A 25150-nucleotide genomic window follows, 5' to 3' on the forward strand; every position below is an offset into this window, starting at 1 on the left:
TTCTGGAGGACAGGCTTGAAAATGCACTATGTTCAGAACAGCTCAGATGAAAGGCAGAATATGAGAGCGAGTCACGTGTGACTTTGGCAGATTGATAGTGAACCCTATGAAAGCTCTGACACCAGAGTGGCAAATACATGCATGGTGGGTATTCATTTAAAACCTCAGTGACAGGTGTAGCTGCAAAGAGGTACTCTGTCAAAAAATAATTCATAACGGAGAGCTTGGTATTGCTGTTGAAAGGGGCCAGAGGCAATACGTTTTGCAGGGTTTGTCATTACAATGCAGCTGCTGCAAAGGTCTGGTCAGAATTCATGTAAGAAGCAGTACAAATAAGGCCAGGAACAAAGAGATTCATATCATCTGCCAACATGGGTGCAGTCAGATGGTGGACCCAAAGTTTACGCCATTTATAGAAAAGGTGTTGTCGCAGTCAAAATCTAGCGCTGGCAGTCACATGGAATTTCAGCAAAATATAGTTCTTACGATATACAGCGCACTGGCGACTGGCCAGGAACAACGTTTTTTCTTTTATTTTACTGGTCCTTATACCTGTAGTTAGTAGCATGTGCTTTGGAATGTCATATTACTTACTGGCAATCTCATTGTTCCTGGTCCTCGTTCATAACACATGAGATACTCCTATCTCACAGACAAAAAAAAAACAAAGGAATGCTGGAAACCTATCCCACCCCCTCCCACCGGGAGTGCATGGTGTACTTACCCAGTATTCCCTCTGAGCTACCACTCCCCAATGAAGACTGCCCATCCGAGAGGGAGGGAAGTAATGAATGGGAAGAGGACAACAGGACAAGGAATAATGAAGTAAGAATACCCAAGCAACAACCAACTTTCATTAACAACAAACCACCAGGACAGAAGGAATACAGCAGCACCCAAGTGATTTATTGGAACACAGATATAAGAATTCAGGAGTTCACAGCCTGCAACACTCCCAAAACAAAATTGATATCATCACAGAGCAAATTCTGGATCCAATAATGCCGCACAAACATATTAGAGGATGCCCACATAGAGGCCCCACAATCAGAGACAGGAAAATTCCCCACACCTCAGCCCAGGAGGCCACCATCCCCCTAGTAGAACACCCATGCACTCCAGCAGGAGGAGGAGACCATGAAAGAGAGTAAGCCAACTCAATTACCTGCTTCAGTCAACGGCCAATGGACAAAGTAAAGGCCTGCCCACCACGAGAGGTGAGTCCAAAGGAAACGGGGAGTCAACCTTGCGAAACGGGCGAGTCAGATCCAGCTAGATACGAAAAGCCCGGCTGACATCCAGTAAAGACCATGGAACATAGTTCCCAGACAACTGATCCACCGGCAAAGCAGGCAAAATCACTTCCTGGGACTGATGGGAACTGGGAAGTCACCTTTGGTACAAAATACGTATTCAAACGCATGACATCCCCATCCTCAAAAAACGACAGGAAGAACTCCTTTGCCATCAGGGCCCCCAACTCACCCAGGCGCCTGGCAGAAGTGAAGGCAACCAGGAAAACAACATTCAAAGTGACAAACTTAACGTCCACCAAGTCCTATGGCTCAAAGGGAGCCATAGCCAAAACCTGCAAAACAAGAGGAAGGTGCCTTAAAGGAAACAGAGGCCTCACCAAAGGACAAGAAAATGAAAAACCCTTCAGCAACCAAGAGACCAAATCATCCACGTCCGCCAAATTACCCCAAGGGGAGCAAAATGCCTTAATCACAGCCCACCGGGTCCATAAGGTCGAAACAACCAAATGTTTCTCAAAACCCTCCCAAAGAAACTGCAACACATCCATCATGGAACACTCCAAGGGAGACAACTGAAAAGCATCAAACCAGCCTGGAAATTCTTCCTGTCTCTTCCATAGGACATGAGGGTAGAAGGCCTATGAGACTGATGAATGGTCGAAGCTAAATGCTCAGAGACCCCCCCCTGCACTGCCGCCCTGCCTCTCAACTGTCACACTGACAGCTGCAGACGCAGGAGAGGCAACATCAGTGCAGACCGCAGGGGGTTGGGGAAGCCACGGACCCTGAACTGCCAACAGCCTGAGAGTGGGGAACCAAGACCTCCGGACACAAAAGAGAACCACCACCTCCCGGGACTCCTGCACCAGGTGAGCCAGAAATCGGGGATCGGAGTAATGGGCTGGAACACATACAGCAGGAGGGAGGGCCAAGGAATGGTCAAGGCATCCCCACCAAACTCCCACCTGTTGAACATGGAAACAAAACTGAGGCAGCTGAGCATTATGCCAGGAAGCACACAGATGGAGGAAAGGAACTCTAAACCTCCTGCACACCTTTTGAAAAACCTCCTGAGTGAGAGACAACTACTGGGAGGGAGGAAAGAAGCAACAGAGCATCTGCCACCCCTTTGTCCACCTCCCCCCAGATGTGAACAGCCAACTGAGACAGCAGATGCCCCTCCGCCCAACAAAACAAGGGAACGATCACCGCATTCAGAGACCGGGACCAGATCCCACTCTGATGATTCAGGTAAGCCACCATCACCATGTTGTCGGACTTGACCACCACATTCAGCCCATACCAACTGAAGACGGAAACCCATGACTGCCATGTAGATGGCCATAAGCTCCCTCTCACGTGGAAGAACGCCTTCCTTCCAGCAGAGATCACAAATCCTGCAGGGAGCTGCTCCTCAACGTGCCCCCTGCCCCCACCTGAAGCACCGGCATCTGTAGTAAGGACCACAGGAAGAGTGGGCTGCAATGACACCCCGTGAAAGATTGTTCAACACGGTCCACCAGTGCAAAACAGGAAGGAAGGTTGGATACATCGAAACCATATAGTCGAGGTCCCAAGACAAGGGATCCCAACAAGCAAGCAGATGGATCCACAATGGCTGCAGATGAAAATGTGGACAGGGCACCGTCAACACTGCAGCTGCCAAGAGACCCAGAAGCCGCAACTACAGCCAAACTGGAAAGAAGACACCCCTCATTACCCTCAGAACCAGGGACATCAAAGCTACAGCCTGGGGGTCTGGCAAGAACACTGTTCAGGTCGGTGCGAAATCTGGCCCTTATAAAAGTCATTTCCTGGAAGACACAATGGTTTGTTTCACTCGCACAACCTATGTATTGACGGGTTTCGAGGTTGTAGCATGCTCCAGGGTGTGTACTCCATTATGCAATAGAATTCAATAGGACAGCGTACCCCTTTATTGGGGGATGTCCCCTGGTCACAGCCTATGTCCCTGAAATAGGGTTTCTTCAATTATTCTTACATTAATAATATTGTTTCAAATTAGTTCAAGATCCAATCCAATGCTTTTGTTCATGCTGTTGTGTTTATTTACATTTGTTCCAATTCTTAAACTTTCACAAATACTCCATTCCAATGCATTTCGGCTTATACTCAAGCCTTCGTCAGGGAATGTATCTAAAGAACAAAGTTGACCTTTAGTACACGAGGTACACCTCATAATGAAAATACATGGACATGAAATAACAAATAAGTGACTTTGGTGTAATTACACTGGTAAGTGCCTGCTTTAAAGTCAGTGCTCAGTGCTCTGTGGCAACATTCAATAAGGGTTTGTGGACGATAACGGCGTGTCAGGGACTAGCGTGATGCACTGCCAAATTTTAGCACAAGAAAAGGACTTCAACAATATTTTTTAATCAGTACCCATTTTCGCCTACCAAAGAGCAAATAACTTGGGAGAAATCTTGAAATCGAACAAAACACAAGGCACACAAACTTACAATGGAACAGTTCCCGAGCCATAACTGCAGTAACTGTAATAACATCCTAAGCGAAGCCATGATTACACACCCTAGAAAGGGGCATAACATCAAATTGAGGGTAACGGCTACATGCGACACCAAAAACGTGATTTATCTACTGAAATGCCCGTGTGGACAGGGCTATGTGGGGAAAACAGAATGAAAGATAAAGACCAGAATGAATGAACATAAATCGAATATTCGTAATAAAGTCTCGAAATCGACTATTGTATTGTATGTCATTTCACAGAGAAAGCCCACAACGTTAGTCAACTCCGATTCACAATCTTGGAGATGTCCCCAAAGTAGATGGAAAAGACAATAACCAACAACTACTACAAAGAGAGAACTATTGGATATACACTCTTGAGACTTTGAAATTCTTTGGAATGAACGATAGAGTAGAATTTAGTTGTTATTTGTAAAGACACGTCTCTGTACATTTACTTCCTTTTTGATAACCATCTGTTCAGTTAATTTTGTTTAATTTTGACCAGTCCGATATATGTGGGATCAAGAGTAGGTGGTATACATGAACACTAGTTATACACATGGACAACAGATGAGGCTCCTCTTAATGGTTAGTTCTTTTTCTGTTTTACCAATTCGGGTTTTCCGTTTGCACATCCCAGACACATGCGCGCTCTAGTCACCTGTACCGCAAACAGGAGCTCCCGGGTACATCCCGACACTTCAAGATGGCCTCAGCAACACAGTCCCAATTGTCTGTTTACTCTATCCATGATGTAAACATGGGTTATTTCCGCATTTAAATGCCCGCGGGGATACATTGGACTTATCCACACCGCAAGGATTTCCCAAGCTTGCACCCGGCTGCAGGAAGACCACATAGAGGGTATCGGCATATATACTTACTAGAGTATGGCAACACATTGGACATATCCTGAAGAGGGTACAGATTGGCCATGAACAGGGGTAGCAAGATCCGATGCGGGTCATTCCACTCCCTCTTTAACATCTCGTGGATGTGAGGATGAACAGGGAAATCCACTGAGGCTGTAGTCTGGAACTGGCGAAATAGAAACCCCCCAGAAGTGCTCAGAACTTCCTTCTCAGAAAATCCCATATTGGACTTACCATGCTTCAACAAGTCAGGCAACATGTCCATGTCAATAAATTTCCCTTTGTGCTCCTCCACCCCCAGACTCTCCTCATTCGAACTCAAGAAATTTGAGGGTTGAAGCTATATATTGTCTTTGGGCCTGCCCCCACCGCCCATCTCCTGCAAAATCTCCCAGATAAGGCATTGAAGTCTGGCATCCCCACCCTCCCTGTGGCACTTTGGTCAAGGCTGGGAAGGAGACGAAGACTAAACAGAGGAGGAGGAGGAAGAAGAAGTCTCAACATGCTTCCACTTCCTTCCTAGCATGCTTCCCCTTTGTAGGAGCAGCACTGATAGCAATAGGAGGCTCCCTGAAGAGACGCTAACCAAGATCAAACTGAGGCAGCCACTCCACAGGTAAGGCACAGCACATCGAGCCCCCACTCAAGCAGGAGTAGCTCATGTTCACCACAGCACAAGCACCACATTTGCAAAACACGCAGGCACACCAACAACCACTATGCAGTACTTTCCACAGGACCAGCCTAATGTAGGTGACTTGTTCACCACCTCTACCAGCGCCAACATCCAATTAAGCCAGGTGCGACGTGCCTGTCTCCCTCCATTTGGCTTCACCGCCTGTCACACCGGAAGACAGGCAACGTTACCCAGGAAGAGCTCTCACAAGCCCAGGTCAACCAGTAAGTCAGCTGCTTGCATTGAAGACATGCCTCCCTTCATGCCCAGTCATCAGGGAGGTGCTTAGCCTGCATCAAGACATCAGAAGCAACAGAAAGAAAACCAGGCGGAAAGCAAAAATACTTCGCAAGCCTCTCTCCAAGGCCGGCAGAGAGATGGACCAGACTACCAGCCACGTCCCCGCAGCCCAGCTGTGAAGATGGCAGGAACCACAGCCATGCCAGAGCCTCCTGACTCGACCCAATCTGTCAGTAGACAGACAAAAAGAAAAAAGGGAATGCTGGCTAAATACACCTATGTACTCCCGGTGAGAGGGGGTGGGATAGGGTTCTAGCATTCCTTCGTTCTTTTTTCTGTCTGTGAGATAAGATTATATTACTTGGTTATGAATGGGACGAGGACTGGAGGGACCTGGGGGTAATGAAAGATGAAAGGGACCTAGACCATTTAAAGGCACATGGTCTGGTGGGAGAGCGTAGAAGGAGAAGCAAATTAGAAAATATCAGGCAAAGTATTCAGTACAAAAATACACAAAGTACAGAGGGTTGAGAGGATAACACCCTCTTAGACCTCCCGCTCAACAGTTTAAACCTCACAAAAAGAAGAGGGATTAAAAAGCTACGTGGAGATAGATAAGTGTGTGGGAATACACCAATTTTATAAAACTACCCTCACACACAGCAAGCTGCGTCATGCTTCATCATAGGACTGCTAACACACCTCCGCGCCAGCCAAATGCTGGAGGTGGAGCAATAGGGAGGGGAAAACAATACAACACAACACGGCAGAATAGGAGAGACGAAATACGCCTGCTAACAGCTGACCTTGAAAGCAAGAGTGCGTATAAGCAGCTGTTCTCACTCCCCCGCCATTTTGAGTTTACAAATTTAATAAACTTGGTTCCTCTCCAAAGGCGAGGGGCTCCACTTAAGGTGATTTCCCCTTGTTCTTCTAAGTTGTGAGGAGGGAGGTGGGAGAAGGGGGGTTAGAATCTCATTAGAAGCTCTCCAACCAACCATCCACGTTCTTTGTTTTAATTTAATTCTTTGTTTTAATTCTGGACGGGGTACCTAATATTAAAATTGTGATAATGACTCCCTGTTACCAGTTTTAAATCAGTTGTCATCACTTATTCTGCACCATTATCTAACCTGTGATTCCACAATCACATTTTTTGTGTTGTATTGTTTTCTCCTCCCTATTGCTCCACCTCCAGCCTTAGGTGTGTTAGCAGCCCTATGATGAATCATGACTCCGCTTGCTGTGTGTGAGGGCAGTTTTATAAAATTGGTGCATTCCGACACACTTATCTTTCTCCACGTAGCTTTTTTTTTATAATCAATTTTATTGGGTTTATAACAACAAAGAAGTTCATTGGTTGCAGATCAATATACATCAGGAAAGGCATAACAGCACCCACAGCTGACATGGAGAAAAGCTGTCCCTCCGGGAGAACATGACAGGCCATAAATTAGGAATAATTGTACATGGAGACAGACGAAGTAAAACTAAAGTAAAGAAAAAAGGATATAGGCAGCACATCAGGGGGGGAAGCATGTTAAACCAATAACCCCACACCGTATGAAATAATTCGGGGCACCCCCAGGCTTCGAACATGGCTTCCTTTTGAATCCCGCACCAGTCCACTCCCATCCTCCAACCTTTAATCTTAGGCGCCTTAGCTTGGGACCAATGCGCCGCTATGTCTCTCTTGGGCACCACCACAGCTGTCCCCAGTAGGCGCTTGTCCGCCCTTGAACCATCCAGGCCGTCAAAGACCCCTAGCAACAAACGTATCGGGTCATAGGGGACCTCCCAGCCCAGGGCGAGCGTGAGCTCCCGCTCCACCTCCCTCCAAAATGGCGCTAAAGCCGGACAGCACCATACCATGTGATAGAAATCGGCTGAGGCTGCTGCACAACGTGTGCATGCCGGAGAGAGTTTCAGCTGGGCCCGGAATAGCCGTGTCGGGGGAGATATGCCGCGTGTAGGTAATAAAGTTGGACCAGGCGCAGCTTGGAGGATGTGGTCAGGGTTTTGGGCGCCATAAGGGCATCCCTCCAGTCCGCCTCTTCTAGGGGGCCCAGCCAACCCTCCCATCGAGCCCTGAGCCGGTCCAGAAAAGCTGGACCATTGTTCACTAAGGATCAGTAGATACGGGACACTCCTACCCTTCCTAGATTTCCCATCATCACTTGAGCTTCTAACGGGCTGAACTCTGGGAGGGAGACAGGGGGCGAGACATGTGTATGAAGCGCGTGTCTGAGTTGTAGGTATTTATAATGTTGGACGTGTGGAAGGGCGTGACGCTGCTGTTTTGCATTATGTAAAGAAAACGGGGGAGGACCATCATTTCGAAAAGCGCAGTCCTGCCCAAGGGCTTAAGGGGGAGAGCCTGCCACCTCTTGAGCTCCGCCTTCAACCGGACGACCAGGGGCGTAACATTCAAAGCCCATTCGAGTTCTGACAGAAGAGCTACCCACACGCCAAGATATTTGACCGAGTGTCTCCTAAGGGGGATATCCGACTGCCAGTCATAGCAGTCTCTGGAGGGATGCAGGGGGATCAAAGTTGACTTCGCCGGATTGAGGCGGAGTCCGGAGACCCGCTCAAACGCGACAAGAGCCGCCAGGCACCTGGGGCCATAACTATCAGGGTTTGCCAAATAAAGCATAACATCATCGGCATATAGGGCTATCTTGTCCACATGGCTCGAGTCCCAGGCCCAGCCTCGAATAAGTGGGTCCTGCGGGATGAGGGCCGCCAGGGGCTCCATCGCCAGCGCAAATAAGAGGGGCGAGAGTGGACACCCCTGGCACGTACCCCTTCGGATTGGGAAGTCCCCAGAGAGCACGCCATTGATGAGTACTCAGGCTCTGGGAGTGGTGTATAAAATTCTGATCAGATGGCGGAACGCGGGACCGAAACTCATCCTGTCCAGCACATCCTGCAGATACTCCCAGTTCACCGTATCAAAGGCCTTCTCAAAGTCTAAGAAAAGCAGTGCCAAGTACGGGGTGAGGCGACCACGGTGAGCCAGAGCCAAGTGGAGCCGGCGGATACAGTGACGAGTGCCCCTGGCCGGCATGAACCTTCATTGGTCAGGGTGGACACAGGCAAAGATCTTGATCTCTGTATTGATCAGTGAGATTGGGCGGTAGTCCGCACAGTTCAGGGAAGGCGGCTGCGTCTTTGGAATGACCACTATCGTGGCAACATCTGACTTGGGGTGGAAGAGATCCACCAAATGAGGGGCCAAAACATCCCGAAAGGTTGCGTAGTACTCTTGGGGGTACCCATCGGGACCAGGCGTTTTCCCAGGATGTAAGAGTGAGATAGCGGCCTGGATTTCCTCTAGGGTGAAAGGACGGTCCAGAGCTTCCGCAGTCTCCGGAGAGAGACACGGGAGTCGGGTACCTGTCTCGTCCAGCAAATCAGTCAGGAAAGCGCCCAGAGGACGGGTGGTGTAAAGGGTCGCGTAATACGCAGCAAAGGTTTGTGCAATAGCTGGAGACATCACCTGGAGGGCCCTAGTGCTTGAGCGGACTTCAGGAATAATACGGTGACTTTGGGATAAGACACATGGTTATGGAGGAGCTTATCATTCTTATCCCCCCACCCATAAATGCGGGCAACCAACGAACGCCAAAGCGTCTTGGCCGATTCCATCGAAACCCGACGGATCTCCTCACGCACCACGGTTAGTTGATGGGAGGAGTCCCCCGTGCCGCCCCTGAGTTGAGCCGCTTCGAGCCGCGCCGCCTGGGATTCTAGCTGAGCAAGTTGGACCGTCTGTTCCGACCGTTTCGTGTGAACCGCTCCTCTGGCCACCCCCCGAATAACAGCCTTGCTTCCCCTTGAGGGAACCGAGCCTAGATAGGCAGAGAAAAAATGACGCAATTCCTGGCTCCACCATCGCTGAGTCCTGCAAGAACCAGGAATTAAGCCGCCAAATCGCTTGTGGATCCTTCAGAGAGGTCCCGAGATGGAGGGAGAAGGGAGAGTGATCTGAGATCCCCCTGGACAGTATCGGGGGCTCTAGACACTAGCTGGCAGTCCGTGGCCAACATCAAGAAAAGGTCTATTCGAGAGTGAGTATGATGGGCTGCTGACGTCTGGGTGTACTGTTCCGCACGTGGGTTCCATACCCGCCATATATCATAGAGACCTAGGGCCGAGGACCAGCTGGAGAGGATCTTCGCAGAGGCGATGCGGGTTCCGGACGGGGCTGCAGAACGGCGTTGAAGTCCCCCCTACCACCATAAGCCCCTGTGGGACGGAGGAGATCACTTGCGTAAGATGACGGAGTGTTGGGGGTAGAAGCGGGGGGGAATGTAAAGGCATAGAAGGCTCAAGGAGCGCCCCTCAATGATTCCCGAGACCGCCACATAGCAACCTTGTGCATCAGATTCTACTTTAACCAGGGTAAAGGGAAGCCCTCTCCTCAGCAAGATGGCCACCCCCCGGGAGCCCCGTGCAAACCCAGAGTGCCAGATCCTATCAAATCCAAAGCAAGCTAGGAAGTTGCATTGTGTACCCAGGAGGTGCGTCTCTTGGAGGAAGAGAATGTCCAGTGCGTGGCGATGAGCAGCGCGGAGGACAGCAGTGCGCATGATTCGATCCAAGAGGCCATTAACATTCCAGGAATGGATGTTGAGAGGTCTAGGGAGGGTAGAGGTCGTCTGAGGGAAAGACCTGTGTACGGCCGGATAACCACGTGGAGCTCCACCCACCCGGAGAAGAACCCTCCCCTAAACCCAAGCTCAGAACCGGAGCCATAGAGGTTGGAGGTCTGCCCATCAATCATGGAAATCAGGGAAATGGGGTAGTCAGCTGCCAATAGGAACCCCCGATGGCAGCCGTAGGCGGGCAAAAATAACAAACTGGTGGAAGATGTGATCTGCATGCCAACTGGGAATCAATCAGAGAAGCATAAGCGTCAAGAAGAACTGCAACCAGTGGCCCGTAGGCAGCTAAACAAAACAAACTGTTGAGGGACACCGATCCCCCGTCTCACCCAACCCCCCCCCCCCAACTCCCCTCACCCTACACTTCTGAAGTGGAAGCATCTGTCGCCCAAAACCCAAACTATTAACTACCCCACAAAGGGTGATTCGCTACTCTAAAACAGTTAGCTACAATCAGTCAGGAGCATGGCTGAATCAGACCCCCCTCCATATATAAGGATGCATGCCCACAATTGAGAAGCATGGAGTGGATATAAAATAGCACAAGACAGTTCGAGTCCAGGATGGCAGCGTGAAGGTAAACCCGGGCTAAGTCGCCCAGCAGAGCCAAGGGAGATCCCCGTTCACGGGGTCGGAGATAGGTTCGTCAGTACAGGTCCAGAAGAGTAGAGCGAAGGCATACAACTGGGAACACTGATCACACCCCTTCCTCCCCTCCAGAACCACGGATCACAGGACTCCCAGAGAGATCTGAGTCCGACATGGCCCTCCGTCGGGTAACTTCCGATCTAGAGGCACTACCCATGTCGATAAGGGAAGACACCTTCACAGGGGAGGAGGCCCTCTGGCTCAAGGCCTGACTCAGAAAATGCCGGGACAGTGCCTCCGGCGACCGAGAGGTCCAGTTCGGCGTTGCTGCGCCTTGGGCGTCTCCTGACCAGGTTGGGACGCCGTTTTCGGGATAGGTGCTGGGGTCACTCCAGATAGGAGGGGCCGTTCCTCCGTAAGCCAGGTCCATGCCGCCTGCGGGGTGCAAAGAAGAATGTTTTGTCCTGGAAAAACACCTTATGGCGATCCGGGAAGAGGAGCCCATAACGAAGACCCATGGCCCTGAGTTTCTGCTCGACCTCATCATAGGACCGGCATTGTGACTGCACCTCCCTAGAGTAGTCCGGTAAGACCAGGATCCTGGAATTTTGGAAATGCACTGGACCATGCACCCTGGCGGCCTCCAGGATGGCATCCCTGGCTCAGAAGTTAAAGACCCGGAGGATAATGGGGCGAGCGGAAGCTCCATGAGGGGGTTTAGGAGCCAGGGAGCGGTGAGCTCGCTCCACCGCGAACTAGGGGGAGAGTTTCTCTTTGGGGATCCAGGACCGGACCCATGCCTCAATGAAGGTGTCAGTGCGTCCCTTCTCCACTCCCTCCGGAAAGCCCAGGAGGCGCAGGTTGTTTCTCCGGGCCCTGGTATCTGCGTCGTCGGCCCTACGATGCAACTCCGTGGTCTGTGCCTGCAGGCGGGTCACCTGGGATTTGAGAGCGCCCACGTCGTCCTCCACCGTGGAAAGACGGGATTCCGCTTCTGTAATCCACCCGTGGCATTATGGAGGTCTTGTCGAATCAGTGCCACATCAACCCGCACTTCCCCAATCTTGGTTTCCATTGACGCCTGCGATGCACTGATCGCCTGCAGGATAGTGGAGAGGTCTCCTCCGGCCTCCCCAGGCGCCGACACAGACCCAGCGGCCGGGTCACGATCAGGCCTGGTGAATTGGTCCATTGTAGTTTGAGTGGAGGGCCCAGGGGCCTGAGAAGCGCGGTTCTTGCCCATGCCCCCGGAAAGTCAGGTGTAGGCACTCAGCTGGGGGGAAGGGGGGCACGCAGCAGCGCCCCAGCCGCAGCCCGCCACCCGGTATGGCCGCCGGTCCTTCCCCAACTCCTCGGATAGAGGAAGGCAGTCGGCCACAGGGCAGGCCCAGGACCTCAGGGCATCCCCACCGGCCGCGATCCCAAGACCCCGGGCCTCCAGGCGAGAGGGGGGGACAGGCACCCACGTGCGCCACTCGACTCAGCAGCCTATCGGTCCCTCTCCAAATCTCAGCGTGCCTCTCAACATGTAGGCAGTGGGGGGGGAAAGGGGGGACCCTCCAGTCCTCAGTTCAAGACAGGCCAGGAGACCCGTTGGGCCCTCAGAGTCGGGCACTCCCCCACTCCGGCACCCGGATGAAGAAAGAAGGCACCTCACCTCCTGGCAGGGCCGATTATCCGCAGCTCTCCATTTCCAGCGCCAGAGGAACACAGTCCCAAGATGCCGCAGGCAGCTCCTCCGCCGCAGTTCCTCCCGCGCCTCTCCACCTCCCACACCTAAGGTGGCAGAGGGCGCGAACCTCTAGGGCAGGCCTAAGGGGGAGGAGGGGAGCCCCAGCGGGGACCCCCACAGGGGTGCAATGGGGCCCACACAAGCAGCGGAGCAAGTCCGGGCGTCAGCAGCGGCCCAACCGGCCCGTCAGCACCTCCACACACGGCTCCTCCGCCCCCGCAAATAGTCTCAGGGGCCCCGGCCCGTGCGGGCCGACACAGCTGCCGAAGGGTACGGGGGGAGAGGAGGCCTATAAAGCTGCCTCCCGCCTCCTCACCTCCTCCAGGTCGCAACGCAGGCCGTCCCCGGCTCCAGGCGGTGCCGCAGCCGTCCCGATGGGCCCTCCACCGAGGGCCAGGTCTTGATGCACCCGGCAGGCGGCGAGATCCAGACTCGCTCCCCCGGCCGCCAGCAGGTGCAGAAGCGGCGCGGCAAGCGCCCCACTCCGCAGCAGCCTCTCCAGACACCTCCACCGCCGGGGCCTCAGGCGCCACTCTGCTCCGCAAATTTCGCCGATGCCCCCAGAGACAATCCGTCAACTCTACGGGCACCGGGGCGGGAGGGCACCCCTTAGGTCCCGGGCAACGCTCGCCCCTCGCCTCCAGTGAATGTCGCCTCCAGCCGAGGAGCGCAGGTAAGCCGGGCGGGAAGGGGCAACCGGGTGTCCGTCCAGGAAATCAGGCCATGGGATCGGGAAGCGTGGGGGCCACCATCTTACATCAGTAAGGCCGCCAGAAGCAGAGGGCCAACTAGGGCAACGCGGGCACCAGGCGGGCCCCGCGAGGGGTCAGGGTGATGGAGACCGGATACAGGAGCCGTCCTTGGGACTCTGAGAAGCCGATGGCCGTTGTTAGTGGGCTGATACGAGGCAGATGACGGAGGGGGTCCGGAGCACTCTTAGAGTGCGACCGCCATCTTGACGCCTCAAGCCACGCCCCCCTCCACATAGCTTTTTAATCCCAAAGTATTCGGTACATCAATTTTTACTGGCATCAAGCATATATTTCAACATGAAATAGCACCACCAAGTGCACATTTGAGGCGCAGTGATACATTAACTCGCACATTCCAAACTGGCTTGTAATGTGGGGTCCTGTGTAGCCAATTCCAGCCCTTATCACCATCCCCATTTAGTGGCCTATTGCGAGTTTTTGAGTAAGACTGGGAAATAACGTGGTTATCAGCAATAAACCAATTCAAAGCAGCAAAAGGTAAAGGAAATCGGTGGGTCATAGTAAAAAAAATCTGATAATTAAGGGCAGAATCCGCGCAGAACAGATAAAGGAATAACTAAAAGAGAAAGAGTACTGTACAAATATTTAACCGATGTCTTCCTATGCATAAATAAAAACTCGGCAGCTGTTACTCTGTGCTATGCCACTTCAAACCCACCAGACCACCATCGATGACATGTATACAACTGTCCATGGTGTTTATATTGGTATAACAGAGGTTAAGGAAGGGGTGGTGGAGTGAGCCAGGCCCCAGAATTAAGCAGGTACATGGATGCAGAGTTCAGAGATATACCAAAGCCGAACATGTGATGTTTCTAACACATAACACAGCTCAGGGAGCAGAGTACTCCTTGTGTCCGTGTGTGGCCCGCCGGTCGCCATTTCAAATCGCGGTCAAGTCAACGACATACGCATTATGCATTCATTCATTTCTTTCGGCTAAAACATCGATAAATCAAGTAACTGAAATATTTGAATATACAGGATTAACCAGCTACTTCCTAGAACAGAATACAATCAAATGTTTTAATTTCTAAAACTGTTTATTGGCCCATAAAAAAGAATCTTCACCTGCTCTTTGATGTCAGAACCCTGGCTTATCTACACCATCTCGGGTTCTAAAATACTAAACAAAAGTGTATAAAAATGATAACGCAACAGCTGACCGGTTGAGGACAAACGGGTCCTCATTAATCCTCATGCCCTCCGTATGAAATGGCGTTATGTATTATTGGATTAACAGGTTGCGTGAAACTCTACACTGTAGGACAATCCTATGCACACCTCTTCTAACAAACCAATTCCGAGATGGTTCAGCCGCTGACCCTTATATTATGGCAGCAGGAGTCAATGAGGCCCTCCTTGTTCACAGCCAGGCAATGCTCTGCGGCAGTTATGAGAGCCCCTTTCAAGCACCGCACCAGACAGAACATGTATAACGTCCTATTAGTGTTAGCCAGTTTTGCACAATCCAAATACTGCTCCTGCCCTGCAAAGCAGCTGCGCGATGCAAAATTATATCCATATCCCACAGAATGCGACGAGGGGTCCTTAAGCATCCCATATCTCACAGATGTCCATTGGCCATGGGCTGAATGGGGGTCCCTGAAGGGTTGGTTGGGTCCCCGTTCGCCACAGGGCTTGTGCTATCCCCCTGCTTCAAATGTTCTACATTGAAGAAAGGAGGCCTCCAAGGTGTTGCAAGAAGCTCATTACGGTGGTCTATTGGCTTCAATCCCAGCACAGATGATTGATAGATTCATTACCCAGTTTTGTAATGTTTTCCAGCTCCAATCATAATTCAGTCCTTCCTAACCCCAGCAAGGTCGACTTTAAATGATTTCAAATTGTGTTTGTATCATATTAATGTATGTATCATGTTTGATGTAACATGGTTTGCTGAGATGTTACATATCATTAGCGTTAGTCTCGTTTTATTTCTTTGCTTATGCATAATGCAAGCAATTCCATATTGTAATGGAGAGAGGCTGAAATGGAACTGGTAGAAGTGAACTGCAGTAGCCTTTGGCGGTCCCGCCCTGCCTTTCCAAACTTACATGAGAGGAATGATACTTGCACAGAGTGAACCGGGGGGTTTCATGGATGAACTCAGTAGCGAGCAGGGATTTTCAGCGTAGATCCATTCCTCTATCTTCTGTGCCCTGTGCCTCGGGGGAGAGGGAGGGGCTGCTTTGGTTTGACGAGTAATTAAATAATTCTTCTAACTATGATTGATATTCAATTCTATTTAAGTATTCAACAAGTCATAACTGCCAGATCTCGGCTCTGACCATAGTTACTGATGGTATTACAGGAACGAATCACCCTCCAACAGTGAGAGAAATGAATGACTTATCATTAGCACTTAACTCTGTCCTTTCCATTGAACAGGGACATCTGACGGGTTTTAAACATATTTTGGGGGTCCCTGTTCGGTACATCTTTGAATTTATGATCCAGGTACAGCATTTTCGTACCCTCTATGGACTGGTCACTGACACTGCACAGGCACACTTGTCCAAATTCTAAATGTGTTTACATCTAATATTCAGGGATAGTGATGTTTACAACATTGTAACACAGCAGCTCAGTATTATTACTGCAAATAATGTCCTATAAGAAACGTTGTTAATGGGTGTTGCATGAAACACAAAAACAAAATTTCTCTCCACACTGTCTTAGGAGACTCTCACACATAACCCACATTACAAGTAAATGAAAGGAAAAAGGTATTTAAAACAATCTGTTTAAGAATTAAAGGTCATCAGGGCAGAACTCTGCAGAACAAAGCAGGCTCTTTGCCCATGCCTTAAAGCGTCTCTGCCACCTAAGTGTCAGCCCTCACACTCACTGTCTACACAGAATGCATGATCAGTGCAGAGGTGGAGTGTCCCAGCCTCATGGTGGAATGCAGTACCTTTATCAGAAGCTTGGAATCCCTCAGTGTGCACCTTCTGGTGGGGCTGAAGGTGAGGGTGGAGATTGTACGCTGCCCACTCTCCACACTGCCAGTCTCGGGACCCATCTTCAGAAATGGAAGCAGCGATTTGGGGGCCGAGATCTCACAAGTGAAACTGAAGCTGAATTTCCCATTGTTTATGATGTGCAACTGTCGTGTAACCAGCTCATTAATTTCCACCTATATAGAGGTAATGAAGCAAAGGGAGAACATGTTACACAGCCATCTACGGAGACAGAGTGAAGAAGGTCTGTAAAGGAGCATAATACATTAAGAAAGTAAACGAGTCATTAATCTTTGCTCTTATAACAATAACAAATGTATTCTTCACATTTTTGGAATGTTAGCAAAAAACCTGAAAGCACACTAACTTTACCAACTTTTAAGTCTTAATTTTGATTCTGCCACGGCACTCACTATAGGCCTGTGTTGAGTTGCTTCCTTACAATAGAGCAAACTGAAATGCTACAAAGTATGATTTAAGGTTTTAGGCGAAAAAGTCGATTCTCAACTGCCCTAAAACTTACTTGTTCTTTGACACAAGTCTCCGAGCCTGATTTAGATCTTGGCGGAGGGGAATGCTCTGTCACAAACATGACAGATATCCCGTCCGCCGTAATACGATCCCATTCTATCCTATGGAGATCATAATACAACGGACGGGATATCTGTACCTTTTCTGATGGAGTATTCCATCCGCCGAGATCTAAATAAGGCCCTAAGTTTGTGGTAGTCAGTTTCAGTTTCAAAAGCTTTATTCGATTTGTAAAACAAACCATATAAGCAAAAACACATACAAATGCAACATGGTAAGCTAAAAAAAGGACTCAAAGAAACAACAGTTAAAAATCAGTTAAAAACCATTATAACATAATAAGATGGATTTGGGGGGCTAGACATGACCAAGATTAAATATACTGTACAAAAACTGTTGCCCTGTAGAGCTGAATTCATTTATAATACATACTACGTTCGTTATACATAAGATATATTGCACATAGATAAATAAATAAACCAATATACAGACAGGAGGCCGGTGTAGAAACAGATATCATAAGACAACGGTTTTCCTGGCAGCTGTACAATGTGCAAAAAATATATACAGACAGGAGGCCATAATAGAGACTACACAAAGTCCATAGCATCAGACAATTATGGCTTTCCTGGCAGCTGTACATTTTAATATGTATGTTGCTACGAAGAAGCAAATATCCAAATCTTCTAGGGAACTGAGGAGCTGTAAAGCATTCCTCGTAGAACGAACATTGTATTTTAGAAAGAAGGGTTTTAAGTATCTGACTCTAAAAAAATGGTAAAATTTACAGAATAATAAAAAATGACAACAGCTCTGGCGGGAAACATTGTCACAAGGGCATGTGATATCAGATCGAGAGTTCATATTGGGAAATGCAACAAGATGATGAACAATTCCCAGCCGTAGGCGAGTTAGGACAAACCGATGGGAATTTCGAGTGACGCCAGAAAGGTAAAATTGGAAACCAGTAGGAAAATTGTAGTCCCGGTAGGTCGTCACGGAATGCAGCTTTTCAGACATCTTTGCTCGGCATTCTTTCTTGAGGCTTAAAAACCTTTGTTTAATGTCTTTCTTTGGAATTGTAACACAAGATTGGGGGTCAAGAAAAATGTCAATCTTAAAGAGGAGATAAAACCAATGATGAATATACTTAAGCCAAAGAATACGGGAGGAGTGGTCCAGCCTAAGGCAATCAAGGATTATCTCCTGAGTAAAACGAGTTTCAGGCTTAGCCCAAATTGAGCGCCAGAGCAACAAGGGGCGCAGCGCAGCAAGATCAGAAATAAATTCAATTCCTACTTCTTCATGAATCAATTCCACTGAGGCGGAAGGGGGTACACATAACAGTTTTCTAAGAAACTTGTTTTCGTCTCTCTGCATATTTGGACCAGCACAATGACCCCAAACCCCCGCCCCATACAACGTGGAGGACACACACTTTACGTTATAGATATTCATCATATCTTTAATGCTCCTCACCCCAAGTTTAGATGAAAATCTAAAAATGCTGTTGGTGGTCCTCATGGTTTTTTGGCTAATATTTTCAAACTCAGATTTCCATGACCCATTATTGGCAAAGGTAATTCCTAAATAACAGAAGGTTTTAACTTGTGACAGTTTATCCTTGTCAATAAAAAAGCTAGAATGGGTTTTCTTGGCTTTCGTCCCACAAGACATGGCAAAGGTTTTAGATTTGTTAACTAATAATTTTCTACTTTCAATAAGTAACATAAATCTATCAATGAGGCGCTGTAAACCAATTTGTGTGTGGGATAATAACACAGCGTCGTCCGCATACAATAAAATTGGTACCGGTTTGCCTTCGATCAGGGGGGCATCAACTTGAGACTGGCACAGTATAGAGCCAATTTGGTTAATAAAAAGGGAAAATAAAAGGGGGCCAAAACACAACCCTGGCGGATGCCCCTTGAGACTTTAAAGAAGGGGGTACTTTAAAGAAGGGGTAGTCATTTTGAAGTCTAAGCGCAGTTTTCTGGTTTTGCTAAAGTCATCTTTGGGACATTCAGAAAGCTTCCCTGGGAATGCATTCTGCCTGTTGCTTATCATTGGTTTTGTGGTTTGTAACTCACATTTAAAGCTTTTATATTTGCTGGTTTTATTTGTTTTAGGGAGGCTGTCCAGCTTGAGTTTGTCCCTCCCAAGGAGCAAAGCCTTCTCACATTATATTCTTCCAAGAGTGCTCCTTCTGTAATAGGCTGTATAGCTCGTTCTTATCTTGTCACATTCGCTGTGCATTCAAAGACAGAGGTCAAATGTCAGACTCTGTCTTAGGAGGGAGCTTGATGTTTACCTTTCTTTCTCTGACTTCTAAGTGAGACGTGACAATCTTGCTCGAAACTGGGGGTCGGAAAGGGTTTTCTTCTAGCACAAACAACATTTGAATGAACTGTGCAAGTATTTCAGAACATAGTATTAAGAAAGCACAAATGAAGCACATTTCTTGGTAATTCTGAAAATTTGTGGAAAACAAATACTTTAATATGATCAAAATAAATCATTACACTGAGGTGATGCCATTTCCACACATTATCATTTGTGCTCTATATAATTTTATTATTAAACCTGTATGCGCGTGCAAATGTAAAGACTATTTGTAATGAAAATGGGTTGTCTGTAATGGCAGTGTGCTACCACACCATGCATACTCCATTCTAAGCCACTCTACTCTGCGCTACTGCCCTTTACTCTGCACCACTGCATTCTACTCCGCTACACTCTGCACCTCTCTACTCTGCACCACTCTACACCACAACACTCTTCGCCTCTGTACTCTACACCACTACAGTCTAGGCCACTCCACCTGCCCAACTCCACTCTACACCACTTCACTTTATGCCAATACACTCTACATCAATGCATTCTACTATGTACCACTCCACGCCAATCCACGTTTTGACACTCTAATCTACTCTGCACCACTACACTCTGTCACTGCACTCTACACCACTTTACGCAATTACACTTTACACCATTTTACTCTATGCAATTAAACTCTACACAAATGCACACTCTACCCTGCACCACTCCACTCTACCGCACTACACTTTCCACTGTAACACTGCACTTTTTGCCACTCTACTCTGCACTATTTCATTCTATGCAAATGTGCTCAATTCCACTGTACTCTGCATCACTGTACTCAACACCACTGCAGTCTACTCTGCACCACTCCAAGCCACTGCACACTACATCACTCCACAGCCCTCTAATCTGTATCACTGCATTCCACACTGCTGAATTCTATGTCACTGCACTCTACACCACAATACTCTGCAACACTCTACACCAATGCACTCTACACCAGTCCACTCTACTCTATGCCACTCCACTGTACGCCACTACACTCTACGCCACTACACTTTTCTCAGCCGTACTCAATTTCACTGCACTCTGCGCCACTCTACTATGCACTACTGCATTCTGTGACTATGCCCTATACGCCACTCTACTCTATGCAAGTGCACTCTACAACACTATACTCTACACTGAACCATTCTACACTACTGCACTCTATGCCACTCTACTACACTCTGCACCACTGCACTCTGCAATGCAACACTCTAATCTACACACCTGCATTTTACGATGCTGTATTGTACGCTGCTGAATTTTATGCCACTGCACTCTATGCCACATACTCTGCAACATTCAATGCCAATGCACTCTACACCAGTCCACTCTACTTCTACACCACTCTACGTGTCTTCACTCTATGTCACTTTAATGCGTGACACTCTATGCCATTCCACTCTATGACACTCTACTCCACTTTCTCCATTCCACTCTACGACACCCCACACCACCCTCCTCTGTACAACTAACTTTTAGCCATGCTGATCAGTAGCCACTCTGGTATGCAACATGGCTAAAAAACATTGGCAAAGCCAATAACTCTTACATAGGTGAGACCTATTGGCCATACTAATGCTAGTCATTCTAGCAAAAATTACCAAACTTGAACATACAAAACAATTCTTCCCAAATTAGTGATTCATTGTTTGCCTCCTCTACAACTGCTCCCACAAACATTGTTTTCCTCACCTCGTTGAAGTTAATCAAGTTGTCTGTGTGCATACTTAAGTTGGTGATGGATCCTTCATTCTCCTCACACTTCATGCTTACATCCATGAGGTAACCATTCGCCTTGACATTGAGACTCAGGGGATGAGACATGCTCTTCACGTCACACAGCAGATTGAAGTTCGCGTCCCCTTCCTTTTGTGGAGTGAAGAGGATGGTTAGAGGAAACCTGTGATGGAGAAGATGAAACTAAATCACTGAGGGTGGCGCGGCTGTCTTTAGACTGTCAGGCTAGATAAAGAATGCAAGCTTAGCGTTTTTCGGTGTTTGTATGAATTGTGTGTCACAATCAACAGGGAGATTTTACAATAAATGCTTGGAGAGCAACTGTGCATTCAGTCTGTTGACACAATACCGTCATACATTTCTAACTCAGATCTTACGTCATCTTGTACATTACAACAGTAGGACACTGTGACTGGTTCCTTAGGAAAATGTTGATCTCTACCAGTTGGTTTTGTCACTGCTTTTTAGGTCACTTGTGCAACCTTAATAAAAATCCTAACCCAGAGTTATTTACACATCTTCTCCTTCACTTTAAGCAAAAGCTTCTTGTAGACTGTGCAGCAAAACAGGACCCTACGGTAAGTGTTGCAAGAATTATACCACAGCTTAAGCATGTTTAATGAGCAAGTTAGAAGACAAATGTAGATTTACAGCGTGATTCATGAAAGACCCGTTTTGCGAGTCTTTAATAGCGATTCATAAGGAATCGCTATTACAGGCTCGCAAAACGGGATTCATGTAGTAATCGCAAAAAAAATGCGATTCCTACCTAATCCTTATTTGCAATTAGCAAATTGCTAATCGCAAATAAGGAATAACTCCCCATTCATTCCTATGGGCCAAAAGGCCCATAGGAATGAATGGGGAGTATTCCTTATTTGCAATTAACAATTAGCTAATCGCAAATAAGATAGCGATTTAAAGGATGCCAGGGGTGTCCAAAGGACACCCTGTAGCACCCCTTAAATGCAAATTTAAACAGGTGTTGCGCACACACATGTCCAAAGGACATGTGTGTGTGCAACATGCAACTTAGAAAAATGCTTTTAAAAGCATTTTTCTAAGTTTTCGCTATTTACCACGAGGTTTGACCTCGCGGTAAATAGCGGGCCGAAATTGCGAGTCACAATTTTAAAATGGATGATGAATTGCATTTAAGGAATCTCAAATAGAGATTCCTTAAATGTAATTCATCGCAAAATAGCGAAATCGCTATTACGGATTTTTGCATTTGGGATGATGAATCCCAAATGCAAAAATCGCACTTGCAAAGGGCCAGATTCTCAGATTCTGGCCCTTTGCGAGCGCAAATCAGCTTGATGAGTCAGGCTGTTAGTGTTAAAAGTCAATGATGGTGGTGGTCGTTTTCCCTGTGTATTAGTGAATGGCAAGGCAAGGAGGAGGGGATGGCATGAAAATGGAGTCAGCGTCCAAACTTGCTCTTACACTACATACACAATTATTTGCGTTGTGAAGAGTGGCTATGTCTGACATAAACCTTAGGGCCGAACATTAAGAGTCATTTAGTTTCTGACTTGGATTTTACAGGAAGGTGGGCTGTTGAAAAGTGGTGTTTTACTACAAAGGATGAAAATTGCAAGGATAGCCTCATCGTAAAGATGTACAAGTCAAGTTAGACTGCAATGGTCATCGCCACGTGATGTAATGCTTCCTACAAATCTTTTTCGGCTAAAAACAGCCATAAAAGAACATAATCACATCAGTACACAACAACACTAAAATCATCTAAAACCCCAATATATCAACAAAGACAAGTATGAATAAAAGTTTGGCACTACATATTTAAAGGTACTTGTTGTGGTAATCTAATAAATATCCCAAAAACTGTCAAAACAGTTATAATAAGACATTGTGTAAATAAATTCAGTAGATTTCATAAAAAAAAGAAAATCTCAATAGATAGAGTCTTATAAAGTTTACAGTAGTGGCGTAGCTAGACCTTTTGCAGCCTGTGGCGGTCCCCAAAACGTCTGTATGAGCTTTTCCTGTGGCGGGTGCCCGGTGATAGCTGGAGGTAAACGTTCCCCCTTGCTACCCCACTGGTTCACAGTCCTGGTTCATACGTTTCCCTTAAAATATTGTTACTCTTTATAAAATTTAGGACAGTATAGCAGATATCTGCTGTTTCTAACTTCAGTAAAAGAATATCAGTGCTAGCTTATACGGTCTGTCTTTTTTTGTTCCAGCAAACCCCACAAACAGCTGATCATCCATTGGTTGGTCTTTTGTATGTAGAAGCTCCTCGCTCCCTGGGTTCCAAGCAATGAAGTCTCTCCTCCTACTTTAAGGGTTGAGGTGAAGCATACAATGCTGGCAGGGTGACTGTTTGACCGTTGTGGAACAGAATCACATTTTTCAGCAGGGAGGATGCCGGTGTCCGCAGATCCAGTTTCTCTGGGAAGAAGGAACTGTATGGCAGACTGATACAAAGAGCCTGAAGCTCACTCACATGCCGTACCAAGGTGATATCAATGATGAACACAGTCTTGATAGCAAGGAGTCATAAAGGACAGTTGAGCTGTGAAGTGGCTTGAATGAAATGTACATTAGGTAAATCAGGACCAGATTATGGCCCCATTGGGGCATAACAAAAGTTGAAGAGGGAAACGTGTTATAGCCCTTTTAAAAAAATCGCATCACAACCAGTGACTTAAACAACAAGGGCTGATATTGCAACCTTAAGAAGGACAAACCACTTGAAAGATAACCCTTAACTGTGACCAAAGTAAAGCCTTGCCAGGCAAGAGACATAACAAATAATAGTGTCAGATACTTTGACCTGGTGAGGGTCAGTTTGGTGTGTGCTGCACCAAGCCACAAATTTGTATGACAGGCATATACAGTTTTCGTTATGTGATGCCTGGCTGACAAGATGACATCAATGAGCTCTGGAGGAAGGTCGAAAGTGTGCATCTCTCGCTGCTCAAACTCCACGCATGAAGGTGGAATCTGCACAGGCTCGGGGGAGAGCCCTGCTCTGTTGCTCCAATAGCAGGACCCCCAAGAGGGCCTGCCTGATCAAAGGGCATATGCTCAAGCCCATGAGTTCTAGATACCCTACTCTCAGTGCCCAATCCGGAGCCATTTGCATTACTTGGGCCCAGTCTGTCCTGATCTTCTTGAGAACTCGGGGCACGAGTGGTATCGGCAGAAAGGCATTCAGTAGACACATGTTCCATTTGTAGCTGAATGTGTCTCCTAGCGAGTGACACCTTGGAAACACCAGTGTGTAGAACTGCTGACTTTGCATGTTCTCTGCAGTGTCAAACAGATCGAGCCAATGTTCTCCCCATTAACTGATGAGACCATGCGCCATAGCCATGTGCAGCAGCCATTCATGATCCGCTAGCTGTCGACAACTGAGCTTGTCTGTCCTGGCATTCAATGATCATGCCAGCTGGTTCACCACCATGAGAATTATTTGCTGTGGCAGCCATTTACAGAGCAGCAAGGCCTCCTGGCACAGGGTCCGTGACCCAACATCACCCTGTTTGTTATAGTACCAAGTGGGGATGGTGTTGTCCATGAGCATATGTACCAGCCTTCCCTAGATGGATGGCAGGAAGTCTTTCAATGCCAAGCAAATGGCCCTAAGCTCCAGAAGGCTGATGTGAAGCCAGGACTCTGCCAAAGAGCAAAGGCCTCTGATCTCCATCTCTCTTCTTGGTCGCTTCGACCTAGAAGCAATTCATCCGTCACCACTGTCAGCTTTGGGTAGGCAAGGGAGAGGGGTCTGCCACTGACACAATCGCGGCCCTGTAATCAACACTAAAAATCTTTTGCAGTGTCATATGTAATCTAAACGTGGTCAGAGAGGTCCCCCTGATCTTGAGCCCACTGGAATTCAGATCCCATAGCAGAGCTTGCATATGCCACCCTGCGTGCTCAACATGTAGGATGCAAGAGACCATAAGTCCCAGAAGCCTCAGAGTCTACTTTACTCAAATCTAGGACAGAGGATAACAGATTTGGATCATTGCCTCAATGTCCTGGACTCTCTTTCCTGGGGGAAGGCACAATACCATACTGTGCTCAAAATGGCTGCCATGAAGGGGAGCGCCTGAGAAGTAGTCAGGTGTTTCTTTGGCATGTTGATAGTGAACCCCAAAGATGACACAAGGTTCATCGTAGTCTAGGGGTGATTGCGGACTGCCTGGAGTGAACCCCTCTACAACAGCCAATCATCAAGGTAAGGAAAGAATGGAACCCCTGACCTATGAAGGTG

At 47.8% G+C, this 25150-nt stretch overlaps 1 protein-coding gene across 1 annotated transcript in view; it reads right to left on the bottom strand.

Moving 5' to 3' along the window:
- The window catches only part of HYDIN (HYDIN axonemal central pair apparatus protein), a 2950008-nt gene that overhangs the window by 389538 nt on the left and 2535320 nt on the right, over positions 1-25150 (bottom strand). Inside the window, exons 74-75 of the mRNA XM_086945295.1 lie at positions 20860-21067; positions 16221-16442 (exon numbers count right to left, since the gene is read on the bottom strand). Coding sequence (XP_086801421.1) covers positions 16221-16442; positions 20860-21067 — 430 coding nt within the window. The remainder of the gene's footprint in view (positions 1-16220; positions 16443-20859; positions 21068-25150) is intronic.

This window comes from Lissotriton vulgaris, chromosome 12, assembly GCF_964263255.1.
Source record: "Lissotriton vulgaris chromosome 12, aLisVul1.2, whole genome shotgun sequence".
In the NCBI taxonomy this organism is placed as follows: Eukaryota; Metazoa; Chordata; class Amphibia; order Caudata; family Salamandridae; genus Lissotriton; species Lissotriton vulgaris.